This window comes from Nyctibius grandis, chromosome 30 (assembly GCF_013368605.1).
Source record: "Nyctibius grandis isolate bNycGra1 chromosome 30, bNycGra1.pri, whole genome shotgun sequence".
NCBI lineage: Eukaryota > Metazoa > Chordata > Aves > Nyctibiiformes > Nyctibiidae > Nyctibius > Nyctibius grandis.
In genome coordinates, this window is record NC_090687.1 from 565,468 (window position 1) to 584,408 (window position 18,941).

At 48.0% G+C, this 18,941-nt stretch overlaps 2 protein-coding genes across 4 annotated transcripts in view; both read right to left on the reverse strand.

Moving 5' to 3' along the window:
* Nucleotides 1-8,050, reverse strand: part of TELO2 (telomere maintenance 2) — a 20,805-nt gene extending 12,755 nt beyond the window's left edge. The window contains exons 1-10 of the mRNA XM_068420039.1: nucleotides 8,043-8,050; nucleotides 6,996-7,280; nucleotides 6,242-6,519; nucleotides 5,637-5,705; nucleotides 4,916-5,063; nucleotides 4,416-4,518; nucleotides 3,559-3,627; nucleotides 2,466-2,607; nucleotides 895-1,031; nucleotides 35-123 (exon numbers count right to left, since the gene is read on the reverse strand). Coding sequence (XP_068276140.1) covers nucleotides 35-123; nucleotides 895-1,031; nucleotides 2,466-2,607; nucleotides 3,559-3,627; nucleotides 4,416-4,518; nucleotides 4,916-5,063; nucleotides 5,637-5,705; nucleotides 6,242-6,519; nucleotides 6,996-7,280; nucleotides 8,043-8,050 — 1,328 coding nt within the window. The remainder of the gene's footprint in view (nucleotides 1-34; nucleotides 124-894; nucleotides 1,032-2,465; nucleotides 2,608-3,558; nucleotides 3,628-4,415; nucleotides 4,519-4,915; nucleotides 5,064-5,636; nucleotides 5,706-6,241; nucleotides 6,520-6,995; nucleotides 7,281-8,042) is intronic.
* On the reverse strand, nucleotides 7,471-18,437 carry RNPS1 (RNA binding protein with serine rich domain 1). Of its 3 annotated transcripts, none has more exons than XM_068420184.1 (8): nucleotides 18,387-18,425; nucleotides 15,089-15,280; nucleotides 14,574-14,729; nucleotides 14,071-14,262; nucleotides 11,843-11,945; nucleotides 10,899-11,052; nucleotides 10,287-10,428; nucleotides 7,471-8,574 (listed from the first exon to the last, which is right to left on the reverse strand). In XM_068420184.1, exons 2-8 carry the CDS (start codon nucleotides 15,157-15,159, stop codon nucleotides 8,469-8,471), a joined length of 924 nt encoding a protein of 307 aa, XP_068276285.1. In that variant the 5' UTR covers nucleotides 15,160-15,280; nucleotides 18,387-18,425; the 3' UTR covers nucleotides 7,471-8,468. The 3 variants fall into 3 exon arrangements, with proteins under 3 accessions (XP_068276285.1, XP_068276284.1, XP_068276286.1); XM_068420183.1 differs by lacking the exon at nucleotides 18,387-18,425 and adding an exon at nucleotides 17,567-17,661; XM_068420185.1 differs by lacking the exon at nucleotides 15,089-15,280 and having other exon boundaries at nucleotides 18,387-18,437.
* Between the last annotated feature and the right edge of the window lie 504 nt (nucleotides 18,438-18,941).

An 18,941-nucleotide genomic window follows, 5' to 3' on the forward strand; every position in this document is an offset into this window, starting at 1 on the left:
GATGGCATGGAGAGGAACAGTAGCAATATCTTACTCATCATCTGGAAGGTTGGGGACAACACAGAATGGTGGAGTCTGCACCAGAAGGGACTTCAATTCTCTTGCTTCGTCATCTTCTTCATACTAGATGTTCAGAATAACTGTTACTGCACTCTATTTGATTGCAAACATGCCCAGCATTCAACACTTGACCCTTCTACTGCATGAGAGCAGTCATGAGCAGATGAACCCACACAAATCCCACTTGTTTCAATCACTGTGCTGCCAGCAGTAATGTAGTTATGCTGTACAGTGATCTCTGCCATACGTCATCTTTGTCCCTGTATTTAACAGTAGTACCTGCTCAGACCTTGCCTGGATGTTATTTACAATCTTTAAAACATTTAATAAATGGCAATGCGACATGAGGAATGATGCAGGTTTTTAGAGAATTAATGTGATTTAATCACATAATTCTTATAAACTCTACTGGAAATAGCACAGCATATATCCCCACGTCAGTCTGGAAAATCTCAACTCAGAGCAGGTCTTCCCACCATGTCAGGGACTGAATGCTCACCACTGGTTTAGGTTTGAAGTTCCCTCTCAGCTTCCATGGGTCAGATTCTGATTCCCTCATGCAATATGATAATCCTCTAGCAGTCCTTTATCATCAGTCTCCCCTGAACTTTGTCATCAGATTACATTCTTAAGGTCACTCTCAGCCACCTGGCTATTTTCTATACAATTGTTTTTTGTAAACAGATATCCTCTCTTTTTGAAAGTGTCGCTGCCTCTCCTTATTTCCAGATAATAAGTGTTAGAACTTGCTCTAACGCCCTGGATCATCTGCTTTAAAGCTCTTATTTCCTCTAAGCCCTGCACACCATACACACATTTCATTATAACCTTCACCTGAAACTTCAGCACAGGCCCATCAGTGTTTATTTTTGCACTAATGCTCTCTGCCACAATCATTCCCAGACGGCGGATCTGTGGCAGATTGCTGTCCAAGTGGCACTTCACGCCCTCCATCATGCTCGCGAGAAGCTCTGAAACAAACCAAACAGTGCATGAAACAATGACAGAAACAAACAAACCTTTACGCCGGTCCCCCGAGAGGGCATCTTCAGCCACTCACCATCCAATAACAAGTAGAAAGATAGGAAGGGCCTGTGCAACTGTGACTTCTCTTTCTGCAACGGCAGTATTGCCCTTCAGCACCAACATAATAAAACCTTGCTTTTTCTTGGGGTACAAAGTCAACAAAACATTACAATATAGTCTAAATTTGGAATATTTAGATTTTCACTGAAACAAAAAAAAAGGATGGTAAGTCAGCTTTAGCTTGTTTTTAGAGTGCATCAAAGCCACTTCAGTGAAACATCATGTTTTGAGGAAGCTACAAATTCTGATCAGCACAACAATCACTGAGGGAGAAATTTCCCTCATCACCTGGGTAAGCTGAAACAGGCAGATAACACTAGTATTTCTCAGCCGAGAGAATGATGGTTGCCAGCCTTACCAGGCAGGCTTACTACTGTTAGACTGCCCTCCTGAACTCAGAAAAGCTTATATTTTCAACGGCTATTAGATAAAAAACAGATTATAAAACTACAGTACTGTTAGTAAATAACAGGTCACTTATTCACCTGAACAAGAATTCTAGAATGAAACAGATAAACAGGTCTTGTAAGTCAGCCTTCTTCCCCCACAGAAGCCACACACACAGAGAAGGAACTCTAGACATTGAACAGAAATGGTGGAGTCACCATCTCTGCATGTGTTTAAAAAAAGACTGGACATGGCACTTAGTGCCACGGTCTAGTTGCCATGGTGGTGTCAGGGCAATGGTTGGACTCGATGATCCCAGAGGGCTCTTCCAACCTCATTGATTCTGGGATTCTGTGAAATATTCTTTTTTTTTTTGCAACAGAAATAAAAATTTTAGACCAGGACTCCAACGTGCTATGCACTGTTTGAATACAGAGTGGGAGGTCCTTACCAGTAACTCACTAACCCTACTCACCTCACACTGAGGGGAGCAGAATGACATGGAGGAATGTGTATGGATAGTCAGAGACAAACCAAACAGCTTTTTATCCTGATGTACTTTCCCCTGTCCCCTTTGAGCCTTACTCATGCTCCAACGGTAAGTCTACAAATTGCAGATCACACCATTCCTCCAACCAGTCCCAGAGTCAATCCTTGTTTTCCTGTGACAAAACTTAAGGGTTCCTAAACCACTGTTCAGGTAAGACCCTTAGTTCAAAGACATGCTTCTCCAATTTCGTAATTTGAAGCTATGCACTTGGAATTACATCGTATCAGTACTAAAGAAAAAGAGGATTCCAGCAGGCTACCCCGTTTGCCAAGATGAAGATGGGACATTTTTGTTTATCCATAGACCAAAACAAGATGTTTTTCTGCTCACAGTCAGACCTTCTGTTAAGCAAATCTATCCCCTGCTTCTCCCACCCCCTCACCTTGTCTGCAGCTCTCGATTTCAGGCTCCTTCAGGTGGGAGAGGCAGATAAGGATGGCCTTGCTAATATACTGCTGCTGCTCAGGTGGAGAGTGTTTCACAGCACTGCTGCTGCCCCAGGTCTCCAACAGTTCTTGCAGCACCTGAATCAGAGAACTCAAGTTAGCTTGAAATGGTCTCTTCTACACACAAGTAATCTTCTTTTTGAAGCACATTTTTGAAATGTGCTTTCCTATAGCACATCGTATATTCTGATGGCCCTTTGGTCTTCATGCTTCCCAGTGAGCTTTACACTCCCTACAAACAGAGCTAACTTTGTATTTCAGGGCCCAAAACCTACTGTGTTTGACCAGCTGAGAATTCCATACCACCTTTGTTTAAGATATTGTTAAATATAATGTTTCTTTTTTTTAATTTAAAAGCGATAAATTTATTTATTTCTCATAAATAAATACTGCATGCAAAGCAATATGTATTATTGTCAAAAAAAAAGATATTATATGGTTTTATATGTTTTTAGTCCAATCTTACATAGCTGCCAGCGCTTCCAGACAATTTTGGAACGTGCAACCAGTAAAAAAAAAAAAATTGACAGAATGGTAGAGATTTCCAGAGATACAAATTTCCCAGAAGTTCCATCCCACTGCTGACTTGGAGAGGGAAAACATCTGCATCCCCACTGAGGAAAAGGTAGATAAGAGAGATTCTGAAGCATCAAGCATTTGGCACACAGACAGCTCTCAACCAACTTCATCACTTGCTGCCATCTGCCCAGTCACACAAATAGAGGATGACAGAGGAAGCCGAGAAGGATGGAGGACATGGGACATCTGTTGGAATCCAAGCCTCTTTAGTGCTGCTATTTGGAAGACAATTTACCAATTAAATATGAAAAACGAACACCACCAGTGCAGAAAGTCTTTGATGTGTATATCACAATTTACTTGTGATATGGTAGGGCTGCCTTCACTCTCATGAACAAAAGTGTCTTAGAGAAGTGCCAAAACTGTGCACCCCACAGACACATATACACACACTCACACAGCAGAATTTTTTCCATCAGATACCTCACCAACAACGTTACTTAACCGTACTTTGATCAATAGGGCACGCCGAAGGCTGTCCAGGGACAGGTAGCCAAGGAGGTTCTGTAGCACTGCAGTCTGCAATGAAAACCAGGAGTCTTGCTTTAACTGGGCATAAAGTTGTCATCCAGCAATGACAAATGTGTATTTTTACTATGTTAAACTTTTTTATCCTGAGGGACTGGTTGACAACATTCAGACACAGAAGTAAGCAAATTTAAAAAAACAACCAGACACACACACATGCAGCTGCTGATGAAACATGGAAAAACAAGACAGGAATACAGTACAGTATTTTTACCATCAAAACCAGATCAGCACAGTCCCAGGCACATGGAACACAGAAAGTCTAGAGAACATCCCTCACAACAACATCACAAGCCACAGAACACTTCCTAACACCTTGTGACAAACTTAAGTGCACAGAAAAAAAACACAAAAACAAAACCCAGTCCTTGTCTTATCTCTTCAATCTAATTGTTATCCCTGAGGGTGGGTCATGGCTTCTTCAGTCTCTTTCAGATTCTAAATTAACTAGATGTCTCCAGCTCCCCACAACACTGAAATTATGTGCAAATAACTATTTGGTTCCAGAAAGAGAGTACAGTAATTCTGTGCCATCAACTCTGAGAGAGCACATGAATCCCACGAGTTCAAAGCAACCATTTACCACTCCCTCTTCATTACGTTCAGCTGAGGGGATGTGAGTGAACAGCTGCACAGCTCAGGTACACGTGGAGAGACTGAGGGCTCATTTCAGAATGAAGGGTTAAATCTTACTCAAGAAGACCTGGAGCTCAGCTAAAAAACACACTGGCACTTGGGAAAAACAGGCGTGACACCGCTGCTCAGGGCAGGGTCCTTACCGTGTGGCCATACTGCAAGAGCAGCAGCTTCTGCGTCACCACAAACTGAGCTTTCTTGTTTTTCACAACCAGGTTCCCCAGCAACCTAGACAAGACATCTGCCCTAGTAAGACAGGTCAATAGCAAAACATTAGGAATCCACGTAATTATTGTCATGCTGCTACTAAGCATAGGAAATTCTGTGAGCAGCTATTTGCAACAAAGTCTCTAAAACACCTCTAAACTGTAAGAGTGAGTCAGTAATTGAAGAATGTTTTCACTTGGGTTTTTTTCACTGCATGTCACAACACAGATCTTTCAGGAATGGTGCAGGTTCCACCTGAGGGGGGACAATCAGCTGCTTTACCCCCACAGTCTCTCAGGAAATGGCACTGTAAGAAACCACTTACACAACCACACACACACCCACCTCCCAGGATCTTTCAGAAAACGATTCTGCAAGTATTTGTGCAAAAATTCCAGCCTTTGCTCTGGATCAGGGAGGAAAGCAGACTTCTTACCCGGGTGCTCTCTGCACAAAACCCAGGACCACTGCTTCCATCCAGCGGTCTGGCACACATTCAACCAACCGCCAGCATATTCTTTGCCAGATGCAGTCTGACTGGGTGAGATCCGTTAGGCGGGGCACCAAAACGCTCAGAATTTCCTCTGAAGTGGAAGAGAAAACAGGTAAATACACCAGACGGCCAGAACTGGTGCAGGGGTACTCAAGGTGAGCCTGCAGTTCTAAATTGTTCCTGTGGTAAGAACTAACCCAAGCAGCCTAAGGAACTTGCAAGTATTCCTCATCACAGCAAACAGCTAGAAAAATCTCTCCTCTTCTTCCCCAGCCCTATTAACTACTTCTGCATTCAGTGGATTCAAAGTCCTAAGCAAAGCCAGACCGAAGGCCACTCACGTGAGAGGGTTATTACATATGGGCAGTGATTTATGCTGGTATTTACACGGCACTTTCAGACCACTGGATGAATAAGGCTAATAACCTCATCGGTTTTTGAGAGGAGAACAGATCCCATTCACATGAGCTGACAGAAAAGCATCGACATCTATCGATATGTCATTGAGTAGCCTCAGAAAGCAGAGAGCAGCCTGTACAGTCCGACTCACAAAACCCCCAAAGTTCTCCCACTCTCTCTGTTGATCATCATCGTAGCCATCCTTCCATCCTAATACGGTAAAACAGACTTCCCCCTCCCCAAAATAGTACTGTACACCACTTACTTTGCCTCCCATGAACGCATGCCTTCCCCAGGACATGAGAAACAAATGAGATTGAGCAATCTGAGCCACCTGGGGTAAAACAGACACAAGCTTAACAAGAGCATCCCCAGCACCCTCCAAACCACCTTCAGAAGGAGGTACAAGTACTGAAGCCTCAAAACACAGATTAACTTTTCCTCTTCAAGCATCATCTCTTCCTCCCTCCACCACTTGCCTTCAGGCACAAAACGGCACCCGGTATTATTTATACACAGGGAGAGTTGGAAGACTAAAGTAGCTCAGTCCCACTTTAACACAACAGTAACTAAGCCACTGGTTCATCCAGTAGTTTAAATCTTCCATACAATTACTTCAGCTTTGGCAACAGCTGAAGCTATTTAACAGCTGTAGGAGTGCGGCTTTCAGTGGGATTTTAAAAAGCCTCAGCCATCTTCCTCATTCCTCTTATTTTATGCTTTTAAGCACAACAAACTTCAGCCTCAAGGATGAACCTGAGGCTCTGCAATACCCATTACCTGTATTTCAAGCACCAGCCAAGGGGGTCCACACCCAAACCACTTCATCAGAAGAGCTGTCTCTATAGCACAGTCCTCCTGCAGCCTTACCTCTTAGAGAATCAGAGATCTTCTGCAGCACCTGGATAATCGCACCACCCAAGAGAGGAAAGTAGTTCTGCGGGAAGAATACTGGTGGGTTTTTCCCCTGGAGTTTGTTGCTCACGTGATCAGGCAAACACACAATCTTGTTGAGCAGGGCCTCTTGCAGCTCAGGTGAGGCAGCCTGTGCTTGCTGCTGACAGACCTCCCACAGCAGAGCTGAAATCCGTCCCTCCTGCAGGAACTGTTCCAGTACCTCGACGACCTCCCTCGGAGGAAAGCTGGGACTGGAAGAAAGTAACTGGAGTAAGTCCCTGCACCTTTTAACTGGTAAAAAAAAGACGTGCAGGCTGTTGTGGTCTCAACACTACAATACTGCTGCTCAGTCACACAGAAGTTTAATCAAAATCAAATTAAAATCAAAAGGATTTTAATCTTTGTATCTCTAGTTTCCTCAGCTCATCACATGTCAGGATATTCAACAACCGTAACTGAGGACAGTCTCGTGGGCTCTACGGAAGACACCAGCACTGTACGTAAGGCTCAGGGGGCCGGAGGGCAGAGCCAGGGGGCCGGAGGGCAGAGCCAGGCTCCCCCCGCTCACTCTCACCTCCGCCCACCCGCACCCTGACGCCCCCGCCGTGCCGCACTGGGGCACCCTCACGCGTCCCTCCCCCCGCGCTCCCCGCCAGCCTCGGGGCAGGACAGGCCCCCGCCCGCCAGCAGGCCCCTGGAGCCCCCGCCCGCCCCGAGCCGGACTGACCCCGGCGAGCCGAGCGCTTCCAGCAGGACGCAGAGGGCGGGGCCGGGCGGGGCCTCCAGGAAGCAGCTCCGCCACCCGCCCTCGGGCCGCGCCGCGCTGGGCGCCCGGGCCACGCTCCGCAGGAAGGCGCCGAAGAGCGCCCGCTCCCGCTCCCCGAGGGCGGCCGGGCCCCCCGCCGCCGCCACAGCGGCCCGCACGGCGCCCAGCGCCGCCGCCGCGCCCTCCGCGCCCCGCCCCAGCCCCGCCGCCGCCTCCCGCAGGGCCCGCTCCAGCCCCGCCATGGCGCTGACGGGAGCGACGCGGCCACCCCGCTTCCGCCCGCGCTCGGCGGCAGCCAATCAGCGGCGCCTGACGCTCCAGAAAAGCACCGCCCACGCCGGTCTTAAAGAGACAGGCGCCCTCGGCGCGGCCCCGGCGCCGGTTTTACGCACCAGCGCGGAGCGAGCGGCTGGAGAAGGGAGCGAGTCAGGCCGGGTAGTCTCAACCCTACTGCTTTATTCAATAGTCGCTGGTCCTACACAAGTACAAACACAACGTGGCCCAAAATGCTACAAAGTGATACAAAACAAAACCAAAAAAGTCTTTATAGCATTGACTGTACAACAGGGGGGAAATTCTTTGCCTTTCCCTCGGTGAACCCCAGTTAACCCAGACAGCACGGCGGCCTCGAGCCTCCCTCTCCGCCTCGCAGCTTCCAGGGGTGGGCACTCAGTCGCTAATTTTGAGATTCGCAGAAGCAGAAGCGCTCACACTGTTTCACTGCGGGGCTGCGTAGGAAGGTTATACCGAAACCCTTAAAGAAAAGGTGAAAGAAATCACTTACGGGGGCAGCTCCAAACCGGTTCTCAAGGTTTGAAGCTTCTTTTCTAAAGGATCATGTTCAGTGGGCTGGACTCACGGTGGTGGTCGCCCGGTATGTGCGTCACAGAAGAGCTTAATCTGCAGAAACTAATAATCTGTTTGGGAACTGAAATAAAGCGACACCTCGGTGTTTAAGCCTCGGGCAGACCTGGACTCCAGCTGCTCTGAAAAATCCCGCGCTGGCACCTAGACATGAAGTTAAATGCCTCCCTGTCTTACTACACAGGGCTTCTGAAACAGCTCAAGATTTACATGCTGGTCTGTACAGCGTGCTAAAGCGTTTAGAAAGCACCAAGCAACAGCCTGCTAACTGGAGAAAGAGGCTGTCCCCCCTCTCCTTCCGTTTATCTGGAAAGGATGTTTCTGCAGCCTTTAAAATCAAAGCCTTTTTTGAATAATTTCAATTCAATGCCAGGAAACTAGAAGCCCCACAGCAAAGGCTATCTACTGGACGGGAATTGTTGCTCTCTCCTCTTAGGTTGCCTTCACTGCCAGGATTCTCTCTCCCTCTCACTCCTCCTCACCCAGACTCATTATAAAAAAAAAAAAGGTACAATATTTAGTCTGACGGGATTTAAGTTAAAAAATAAAAAGCTGTCCAGTCTTTTTGCTTTATCGTGAAGAGTTTGAGCTGGAGCGGCTGCGATGGCGCCTTCGGCCAGGAGATCTGGATCTTGATCGCCGGCGAACAGGGGATCTGCGCCTAGGAGAGCGGGACCTGGCAGAGGGGGAGAAAGCGTTCATCAGGAGACAAGAGCAACAGGTTCCAGTAATTTCTCAGCTCACCTACCAACTTTTCAAGCACACTTCCCCGCCCCCTCCAAAAAACCCTCACACACCACGGTAAAAGAGCTCCAGCGAAGTGCAGACAGCTCCAGAGAGGAAAAAGGCAATTCAAACACTGACTACACAGCAGGAATATTCTGGCTACCCTCCGCGTCAGGAAGCTGAAAGAATGTTTAATAACCAAAGAACAGACAAAAATTTTGTCTTCTTCCTCAAGCAAAAGCTACACCAGATTCTCCTTCACCTGGAAGGTCAGCTTTGACTCCTGCAAAACAGTGATATTCAGGGGAAGGATTTACAGAAGCCCTTTCAAACCACAGGGACATTTCTTAGAGGAAGTTAACTCTAAAGAACTAGTTGAGCTTCAGGCTCTTCAGCACTATCATCAATCTGTTCGGCCACCAGCATGACACCAAGGTTTCAGGTACAGAGTATTAACAGAGCCTGAACAGGGTAACAAAAGTTGGACTAGGGAAGAAAACAAACAATGAGGAGTGAACACCAAATGTAGTGTTTGCCAGACCTTGGTAAAATGCGTTTTTAAAGCAGGACCAACAGGCAGTGGATCTCGTGGCACGTTAACTCATTCTCATTTTTAAACTTGTAGTTCGTAAGCTGTTCGGCAATCAAGTGGCTCAAACAGGAGCTGCTTTTACTAGTGACAAGAGTCTAAGCAGATTTCTAAAACAGAGGAGGCCGTCTAGATGCTGAGGAAGGCTCCAAAAGACTTATGATCTGAGCAGGTTCAGGCAGTCCCAAGTCACACAACAAGCGCGTGCACAGAGTCACAGAATTGTTTTGGTTGGAAAGGACCTTTAAGACCATCGAGTCCAACCATTAACCCAGCACTGCCAAGGCCACCACTAACCCATGGCCCTCAGCACCACATCTACACAGCTTTTAAATCCCTCCAGGGATGGGGACTCCACCACTGCCCTGGGCAGCCTGTGCCAGTGCTTGACAACCCTTTTGGTGGAGAAATTGTCCCTGATCTCCAATCTAAACCTCCCCTGGCACAACCTGAGGCCGTTTCCTCTCATCCTGTCGCTTGTTACCTGGGAGAAGAGACCGACCCCACCTCACTACACCCTCCTTTCAGGCAGTTGTAGAGAGCGAGAAGGTCTCCCCTCAGCCTCCTTTTCTCCAGACTAACCCCCCCCAGGTCCCTCAGCCGCTCCTCATCACACTTGTGCTCTAGGACGTCAGGCTACATCTTGGGGTCAGAGTACTCTGCTCACCTGAAGCAGGACAGCTTTTTGGTCATGTGCCCATTCATATAAATACGGGGGAGAGGTGCAAGAGCTTCAGAAAAGCAAGCAGCTGGAGCAGGCTGCCAAAAGTATTCTGCCAGCCAGAAGTCCATTCCCACATCACCTTGAAGCATTTATGCAGAAGGGACTCCAGGGAACAGGCTGGAAAGCATCTGACTTTTCCAACAGACTGTGTTCAGGGTGCAGACCAGAGCAGGTCACCCTGCGCTAAGGGGTTACGAAGTACAATCCAGGTTCAACTGATGCCCAAAAGGTGCTACCGTCATTTGGAGGGGAAAGTAAAGTCCAACAGGATCAAATTGTCTGCATGCCGAGTCTTTCGATGATAACATGCTGTTACAGAGAAGGAAATACAAATTGTCACAGCTCTCACCTTCTCCTCATGCGAGGGGGTGACCTGCGCCACATCGGCGGTGGCGGCAGCATCCTCCTGGGTGGGCTAAAGCGTCTGGGAGGTGGCCTAGGTCGTGGTGCCAGTACAGCTGTGGCCGTGATCTCCTGACCATCAATTTGGCCTTTGTAGGGAATCACAGAAACAGGAAGAAGTAAGTATTTTCCAACCATCTACACATCACAGTACTGCAACTCACAGCTTTGTCACAAGCAACTGAAGCACGAATCAGCCTACAGTCCTATTTCCACCACCCACTCAAGGGTTATTTTGACAAAGTCTACATGCATACTACACTTCTTAATCGAACATCCCATCAAATTGCAGTTCGGATGTTAACTAGCAAAGATTTTCACAGAAACTTAGAATTTTTTTCCTGTTTGTTTTGAAAACACTCAGTTTTAATAGTTCTGTGATTTTCTGGATCTGTCCTGAACCACACAAAAGCCATAGCCATCTGGGCTGAAAACAGACAGGATTGCAGATCCGTTCCCCAAAGGCTTCCCCATCACCTCTAACTCATTTTCAGATCAAACTCATCTGCTCTAAGGATTTTTAAAAGCACCCAGCCTCCTTGCAGCATTCCATACCTACCTCCATCCATGTGTTTCAGGGCTTTCTCAGCATCATCTGGGTTCTCAAACTCCACATAAGCATAACCTTTAGAGAGGTGTGGATTTAGCCTGTCAACTGGCATGTCAATCATTTTAATCTTTCCATAAGTGGAAAAAATTTCCATGATGTGATCCTGCAGAGAAAGGGCAAGTCATAAGGATACAGAGCACACTTCCTGACCAGGTCTGGCTGGCGCAGAGCAGTAAATCCAAGCTGTACACAGCACTAGATTAGCTTTAAATCAATGCCACCATCAGGAAGAGATGTATTTCGTTGGCCAGATGGGGAAAGGATTATCACTGCTGCTTTCTCTACTGTTGTCTATTCAGTTCCTCCTCGGGTTGTTCCAAACCTTCAGTTCTAGCAGCATTACTGCTGCATGTCAACACTGGCTACAAAAGCACAACTAGTATAAAAATCCTCTTGGGGAACCTCAAAAGGGAACTTACACCCTCAGCTGAAAACTCTTTTAAGGTGTAATTGTTAATATTTTTTAAAACAACATCATTTTTTCAGCACCCTAAACCTTTTACCTCTGCAGACCTTTAAACTACATTCTAGCAAAAACAACTCAAGCCAGCCCAGCTCTCTCCAGATCCTTTATCAAGGACCTCCAGATATCCTTAATGCCCCCAAGGTCATTTCAGCTATTGTCCCAACTTCTACTGCTTTCCTCCTAGTAAGGCAGGATGCAAGGTCTGGGGTACTGACAAAGCAGATAGACGTCTTAAGCACTACACAGTCTCAAAAGTCTGCCCTGTACTTGACTCAGTTGATCAATTTGGACATAAAGTAAGAACTTCCAACAGCAATACCTTGGCAGCACTCTAGCAACAAAAAAGTTTTGAGAGCTTTAAAAGAGCCATTCCCGCGTCCCCACAGGAGATATTCAAGCTTGACATTACAGGGGAGCACGCCATTACCTTGGTCACGTTTCTAGTGAGCCTTCCAACATGCACTTTTGTAGGTCTGGGGGACGGGCTCCGCCTCTTCCGCTCCTTTTCATCTCTCTTGGGTGGCTTGGACCTGATTTTGACAACAGAAAATGTTTACAGTTTTCAGGGAGCGTGCAAGACAAAACCAAGAAGCCAGTCACTATCACATGATAAAAAAAGTACCATTTTCTTGGGAAGGCATCTTTTTTCTCAGGAAGTTACACCTTTAGGAAGCGCTGGGGTGTCCACTTAGAAACACCTCAGGACTTGCATTTGCCTTGTCTGCTTTTGCTTCAGAACCTTCTGGAATGCGAGAACCTTTTTTTGTGAGTTTTCAACTTTACTGCAACTAGGGTAACAAACACAACATTTCTATAAAGTTGTTGGCCATAGTTAAAGAATTTCCTAGTTGTTAGAACAAAAAACATTCTTTGCCTCAACAATTAAAGAGGCGAAATGAGGACACCAAAGCATACCACAACCAGGAAAATTAATGGGCCCAATTATTTGTGTTTCTGTATCTTCTGTTCACTACAGAGGTCCAGAAATGTCACAGTTAAAAAAACTATTTAAGTAGCTGCCTATCACAATTTCTTTGTAGTTAAAAAAACCCCAAACATCTGGAATGTAATTTTAATCTGTAAAAAATTCAGTATGCAGAAAATCTATGTTTATACTTCTTCCTAATCTCACTGTCCATAAATTGAGGGATATACTAAAAAAACCCACACTGGCTTATAACAATTCAGAAGATTTTGTCAGCCTTCAGCACCTTACCTACAGAATTATCCCCTTACCTACAGAATTATCCAAAGGAAGAACTGTATGGACATTAATGTAGTTTGATTCACAGAATCACAGAATCACAGAATGTTCCGGATTGGAAGGGACCTCGAAAGATCATCTAGTCCAATCCCCTGCTGGAGCAGGATTGCCTAGACCATATCACACAGGAACGCGTCCAGGCGGGTTTTGAATGTCTCCAGAGAAGGAGACTCCACACCCTCTCTGGGCAGCCTGTGCCAGTGTTCAGTCACCCTCACCGTAAAGAAGTTTTTCCTCATATTTATGTGGAACCTCCTGTGTTCCAGCTTGCACCCATTGCCCCTTGTCCTGTCAAGGGATGTCACTGAGAAGAGCCTGGCTCCATCCTCATGACACTTGCCCTTTACATATTTATAAACATTAATGAGGTCACCCCTCAGTCTCCTCTTCTCCAAGCTAAAGAGACCCAGCTCCCTCAGCCTCTCCTCATAAGGGAGATGTTCCACCCCCTTCATCATCTTCATGGCTCTGCGCTGGACTCTCTCTAGCAGTTCCCTGTCCTTCTTGAACTGACGGGCCCAGAACTGGACACAATACTCCAGATGCGGCCTCACCAGGGCAGAGTAGAGGGGGAGGAGAACCTCTCTTGACCTGCTGACCACACCCCTTCTAATACACCCCAGGATGCCATTGGCCTTCTTGGCCACAAGGGCACACTGCTGGCTCATGGTCATCCTGCTGTCCACTAGGACCCCCAGGTCCCCTTCCCCTACGCTGGTATCCAACAGCTCTGCCCCCAACTTGTACTGGTACATGGGGTTGTTCTTGCCCAGATGCAGGACTCTACACTTGCCCTTATTATATTTCATTAAATTTCTCCCCGCCCAACTCTCCAGCCTGTCCAGGTCCCTCTGAATGGCTGCGCAGCCTTCCGGTGCGTCAGCCACTCCTCCCAGTTTTGTGTCATCAGCGAACTTGCTGACAGCGCACTCTAATCCCTCATCCAGGAAAATGCTTCCTTTGTCCCCCCCTTCCATTTTACTTTTTTATACATAAGAACATACACATACACATGCATGCACATATACACCATTTTCAGCCCTAACTTTTCTGGTAGTCTTGGCTGTCATTTACAGGAACCAAAGAGCTTTATTCTCACCGAGTGCCCACACAGTCCCACACTATTGGGGAAACATAGATTAAAACTGCCTCTACAAAATATAATATTTAAAATCACTCTTTAAAATGAGGTTTTCAATCTGTCTTCCTACAGGGCGTATGTTTTGATTGTAAGCAAACGGGGCACACCCATTGTAACAAAATTCAGATCTCTAAGTTATGGAGAAAGCAAATGGTCCTCAGAAAAAAAAATCTGTTCTGATGACAATCTTGTGTTTTACATGGAAATTAACCTGCCACCTGGTAATTCCTACAAGGCAAATAAAACTCACTTGGAGCGGGAGCGTCTCCTGTTGTCATGTCTCCGTCGAGAGGGACTCGGAGATCCAGAAGAGCTGCTGGAACTGGAACTGCGTGAGGTGCTGGAGCTCCCAGAGCGGCTTGAGGCAGAAGAGGAGCTAGAGCCACTGCTAGAACCAGTGCTGGAACTGGACCCTGAACTCGAAGTTGAGCTGGAACGGGATCTGTTGGGGGGAGGGGGAATAAAAATGAGTGGAATACCCAGAAAAAGAATGGCTGAAAAACTTCTGGTAATTATGGAGAGAGCAACTGTGAGTTAGAACAATGAAAATTGATGCTCCACAGCTCATTAGACACCCAAAGGAAATCCATACCTAAAAACCCCATAAATCCCTTAAGTCAGACAGAACTGCACTGTGACTAACACAACGCAAACGTTCAACAAGTCCACGACAGGGGGAATGAAACGTACCAGAAATCAAGCTGGTGGTTTCTGAAAACACTGTAACTTGTTACTACCTGTGAAAGTAACTACCTGGTACTGCTGCTCCCACTGGAAGCACTGCGTCTTTTGCGTGTCTTGTCTCGACCACGATCCTTTTCACCTGATTCCTTAGTGGCTGCTTTATCCTTGGACCGGTCCTTCGATTTCTCTTCAGACCTATCCTTGCGCTTGGTTGGTGAGGGAGCCCTTCAAGAACAAATTGCAGAAGGCATTGATTAATATAGAAAAACACAAACCACAAAAACCCCACACCCAAACAAAGAACAGAACAGCAACACAGAACATCGAACTTCAAATGTAACTCAAGATCACCGTAACTGCGGAGTTAAAGCATTAGGCAAGTTTGGACTTTCTAGAAAAGGGAAAATACTTTATATTACAGAGCAGCTTTGAGGAAGACAGCTATAGCATACAGAAATTCTCACATACAGAAATTCACGCAGAAAGAGATACATTTCCAATTCCTCACCCTCACTGGGAGAGCCCTAGTACCCTGTAACATCCCCAGTTTTGTTAAGCCTAGAAAATTCGGACAGAATGATTACCTAGTGTTGGATTTTTTATTATTTTCTTTGAGTCCTAGCAAACTCTTCTTTTTCAATCCTGATAACTCCATTTCCCCTTCAGAGGTGTCCAAAGCAGCACCGAATGGGCCTCACTTATCTCAAATCTCACTTCTAACTCCTCGATTCTGAGAACCGATCCCTAATCGAGTGCAATAAACTCCAAAGAGCAGCCTAGTGACAAGATAAAAGGGTTTAGAAACAAGAAATTAACACACAGGCATAAAAAAAACAAACACACTTTGCAACAATGGCAGCACACTGGGCACCAACTGACTTCTACAGAGCATTTCAGTTGGCCGTTAACGGCCAAATTCTGTGCCAGCTCTCAGCGGCACCGTGTGCCTCACGTAAAGTCTGCGTCCATGTTTAAAGGTACCATTTTGACACTTATTGAAGTACAAAGGACTTCATTACCCAACCAAAAACTTGCAGACAGAGGACATCCATTTTCTCTGCAAGATGTACGTGCAGCTCATGCCTCTTGACAACAGCCTTGTCTCCAGAGGAGTAAGCACAGGGTTTCCCCAAAGCCAATTTGTGCCCTGCAGCATATATTTGTCAGGAAGAAATGGATGTTGAGAACAACCCCCCACCCCCTCGCCCACTGAATTATGGCTGGTTTCAGCCTCAACGAGCTGTTTCCAAAGCTCTGTCAGCCTTGGAAAGACCAGTTGAAAGGGCCCAGTTTGCTGCACTGCTGCAACAGCAAATTCTATTTTAACTTCTTAGCAGAAAGTCTAGGGATTCTGACCTCATCTAGCCCCAATCAGTTCCCTGCTTAGACCCAAAAGGAGACAAATTTAACACCCCACTACTTAATACTGAAATACTGGACATCAGATGAATTCCAGATGTTTCCCATGAGAAGGCTGCATCCATCACATGTTCTGCGACGTCTAAACACGTTGCTGCATTTTGCCTATTCCACATGGATTGTTTAACACCCGCATTACAAAGCTGCCTCCGATGTATGTTTTAATAACCATTACACAGTGTGGCAGATTCGATTTGCTGTAACACCCATTATCTGCCTATGAATGAAACATTCAGGAAATGGAAGAGTGGGCACAAGCATGTCTGCACTTCCAGGCTCATCTGAAGTGGCACTGAATATTCACAGTACTGCATGATGCTGGAAACATCTCTATCTCCACATGCATCACAGGCAAAATCAGGTAACAAGAAAAAAACTCTCCAGCTCATCCAACAGTCTCGTTCCTTCTATGCTTCTGGTGTCAGATTCTGGTAAGCAATTACTTTATTCTCTAAATTGCAGTTAAAGTTATGTTTGGGAAGAGATCACTTCTGAACAGCTGAACTCACTTTCCGTATTTTCAGCTTCACAGTTTTCCCTAATACAACAACCCCCAAAAGCAACACACACGAACACTGGCAAACCCAGCTCTGTGCAGATCCAGAAGTCAAGAAACACCCATGCCTTTTTGCATGGAGAACAGGAAGCCCACAACACAAACGTCACACTGGCAGGGCTCGCTGCGAGAGGAGACGTCTTCTCTGACACCAGTGGCAGCAAGAAGGCAGCCCCTGGACTGTTCCATAGGTGCTGCAAAGGAGACTCAGAAAAGCAAACGTGTGTATGTCGTTCAGCTGTACGACATTTCTAACCAGCTCTGCGTCTCTAGTGCAAAGTGTGAGGGGGCTGCAGTTCAAAAATTGAAGGCGCTGCATGAGGCCAGCTGACTCACTTGGAAGAACAGAACAGACAAGTTTCTGGACTCACAAGACCAAAAAACTTGACATTTTCCTTTCCCACCTTCCTTCTCCTAAATACACCGTACTCAGGTTTGTGTTATCTCTTCCTACACACCAACTTCTCTTGCATCTGTGGACTATCACAGCGATGATGCTACCAGCTCAGCCATGCAAAATTATCTATTATTGTCTGATAGCTGGCTCCGGTTTTACTCCTGAAGAGAGGGCACAGGTGAAGACCAGCACATGCTTTGCTGTTATCCAGCCTGCTGCCGGAGTACGAGGCAATAGTCCAGTTAAACAGCTACCACTCCCCAGGACAGGCGCTTACCAGACAAATTAGCCACATGATGTTTACACATTCAGCAAACTTCCATAGGATGGTACATGCAGCATTTCAGCAGCCTCCAAACTAACCAATGTTTCCTCTCCATCAAAATATATGGACCTTTCTCAAGAATGCCACTCGCCTGGCTTATTTCAGTTGGAAACCTCAGCCTAAGAGACACAGCCTGTGGGTGCTTTCACATGTGTTCAGACATTCACTGGAAGACGTGGGAAGAATAAAATCATGGTCTTCACCCAAGGGTGTATAACAACGCATTTCTAAGTGATGTGCTTCTTCCCTACAACCAAAAACCCCTCTCCGTCCCTAACAAGTCACTGTTTTTGCAGCACCCACCCCAAACCAGAAAGTCTAAGGGCAATCTACCCAGGCCAGACATTCATTTCACACACACACACCTCTCTGCTTTAAAGAGTTGATTTGCACTCTTAGGGAGCTGCAATTCTGTAGCAAAGGAAGCAAACTCAGCTCTCCCCCGGACTTCCTGCACGGCTACAGGCAAGTCCTTTAACGGCTGTTTGCTTCAGATCCTCATTTGCAAACTGGGGAAAAGATTTCCTCGTGTGAGGAGAGCGAAGTTCAACGCTCGGCACTTCCCTGCAAAGTTACGGCCGCTCGCCCAAGCTAACTACAGCGAGCAGGGCCGGAGGAGCGCAGGGGCTGCCAGCTCCGCGTCCCGGTTCGCACGCCATGGGGTACGTTACGGCGCCGGGCGGACCGAGGGCTTGTCGCTGCTGACCGCATACTACGAGCGAAGCCAAGGCGCGGGCTGAGGAACAGGGAGAGAAAAGCACAGACCAAGCACACAGAGTCGGTTCAGAGCAGAGCCCGCACCCCGGGGCCCGCGCCGCCCGCCGCCTCCGCCAGGCCCGGCGCCGCCGGCCCGCCCGCCCCTGGGCCCGCACAGCGCTCCTCCCGCCGCCCCGCTCGCGGGGAGCGCCGAGACCCCCGGCCCCGGCTCCCCTCCAGGCCCCGGCCCCGCCCGGCCCGGCCCCTCCCCGGCCCGGCCTCCCTCCCTCCCCGCCCCCGGGCGCGCTGTAGGCCGCGGCGCCGAGGCCCCAGCCCTGACCCTCGCCCCGCCATCTCCTCCTTAGCGGCTCCGGCGCGCTCCCCTCGGCACCCCCGAGCGGCGGCGGGGCCGCTCCGCGCCGCGGCCGAGCCGGATGGACGCCGATCCCCCGCGGCCCCGGCCCCAGCCCCGGCCCCGGCCCCACTCACATCCTCGGCGCCCGCCGCAGCCGCCACTCCGCGCCCGTCGCGCGCGACCGACGTAGCAGCCAGCGCGGGAAGGGGCGGCGCGTGCTGATGGCGTCACGCGGCGGGGATGGGGATGGGGGGGGAGAGGGCGGGAGGGTTTAAAGGGCAGAGCGGGAGCGTGTCCGTGAGGGCGGCTGGGCCGAGAGCGGGTCGGTCAGGGCCTCCATGGGTATGAGGAAGGGAGCGGGTCAGTCAACAGGAGGAGGAGAAAAAAACGGGCAGTGTGTTACTGCCGAGAGAGGGAAATAATTGCGTTTCAGAGAGCTCCGGTGCTGGTGGGAGCTGCGGCCATGATGGTCAAAGGACACGGCCCAGCAGGACAAGCTCTGCAGCTGGAAAAGTCTGATCTCATTTATGAGACCACCCCATTTTCCCCCAGGCTAGAGGTGCCTCGGCTCCGTGGGTGCCAGCCCCGTTCATTCGGGGGTGTCTGACCTCTGCACCCCCGTGGAACGGTGAGCAATGAGTCCCGTTTGTACAGGGCTTGCTTGTCTGATTTTTGCAGCTACACTTAGT

Bases quoted from the DNA above. Each gene is read 5' to 3' on its own strand.
- RNPS1 (XM_068420184.1), bottom strand. From the start codon at position 15,159: ATGGAGTTATCAGGATTGAAAAAGAAGAGTTTGCTAGGACTCAAAGAA. The intron at 14,263-14,573 runs GTAGTTACTTTC...TCCCCCCAACAG, and splicing joins AGTGGGAGCAGCAGTACCAG to ATCCCGTTCCAGCTCAACTT. The intron at 11,946-14,070 runs GTGAGTTTTATT...TGTCAAAATCAG, and splicing joins AGGAGACGCTCCCGCTCCAA to GTCCAAGCCACCCAAGAGAG.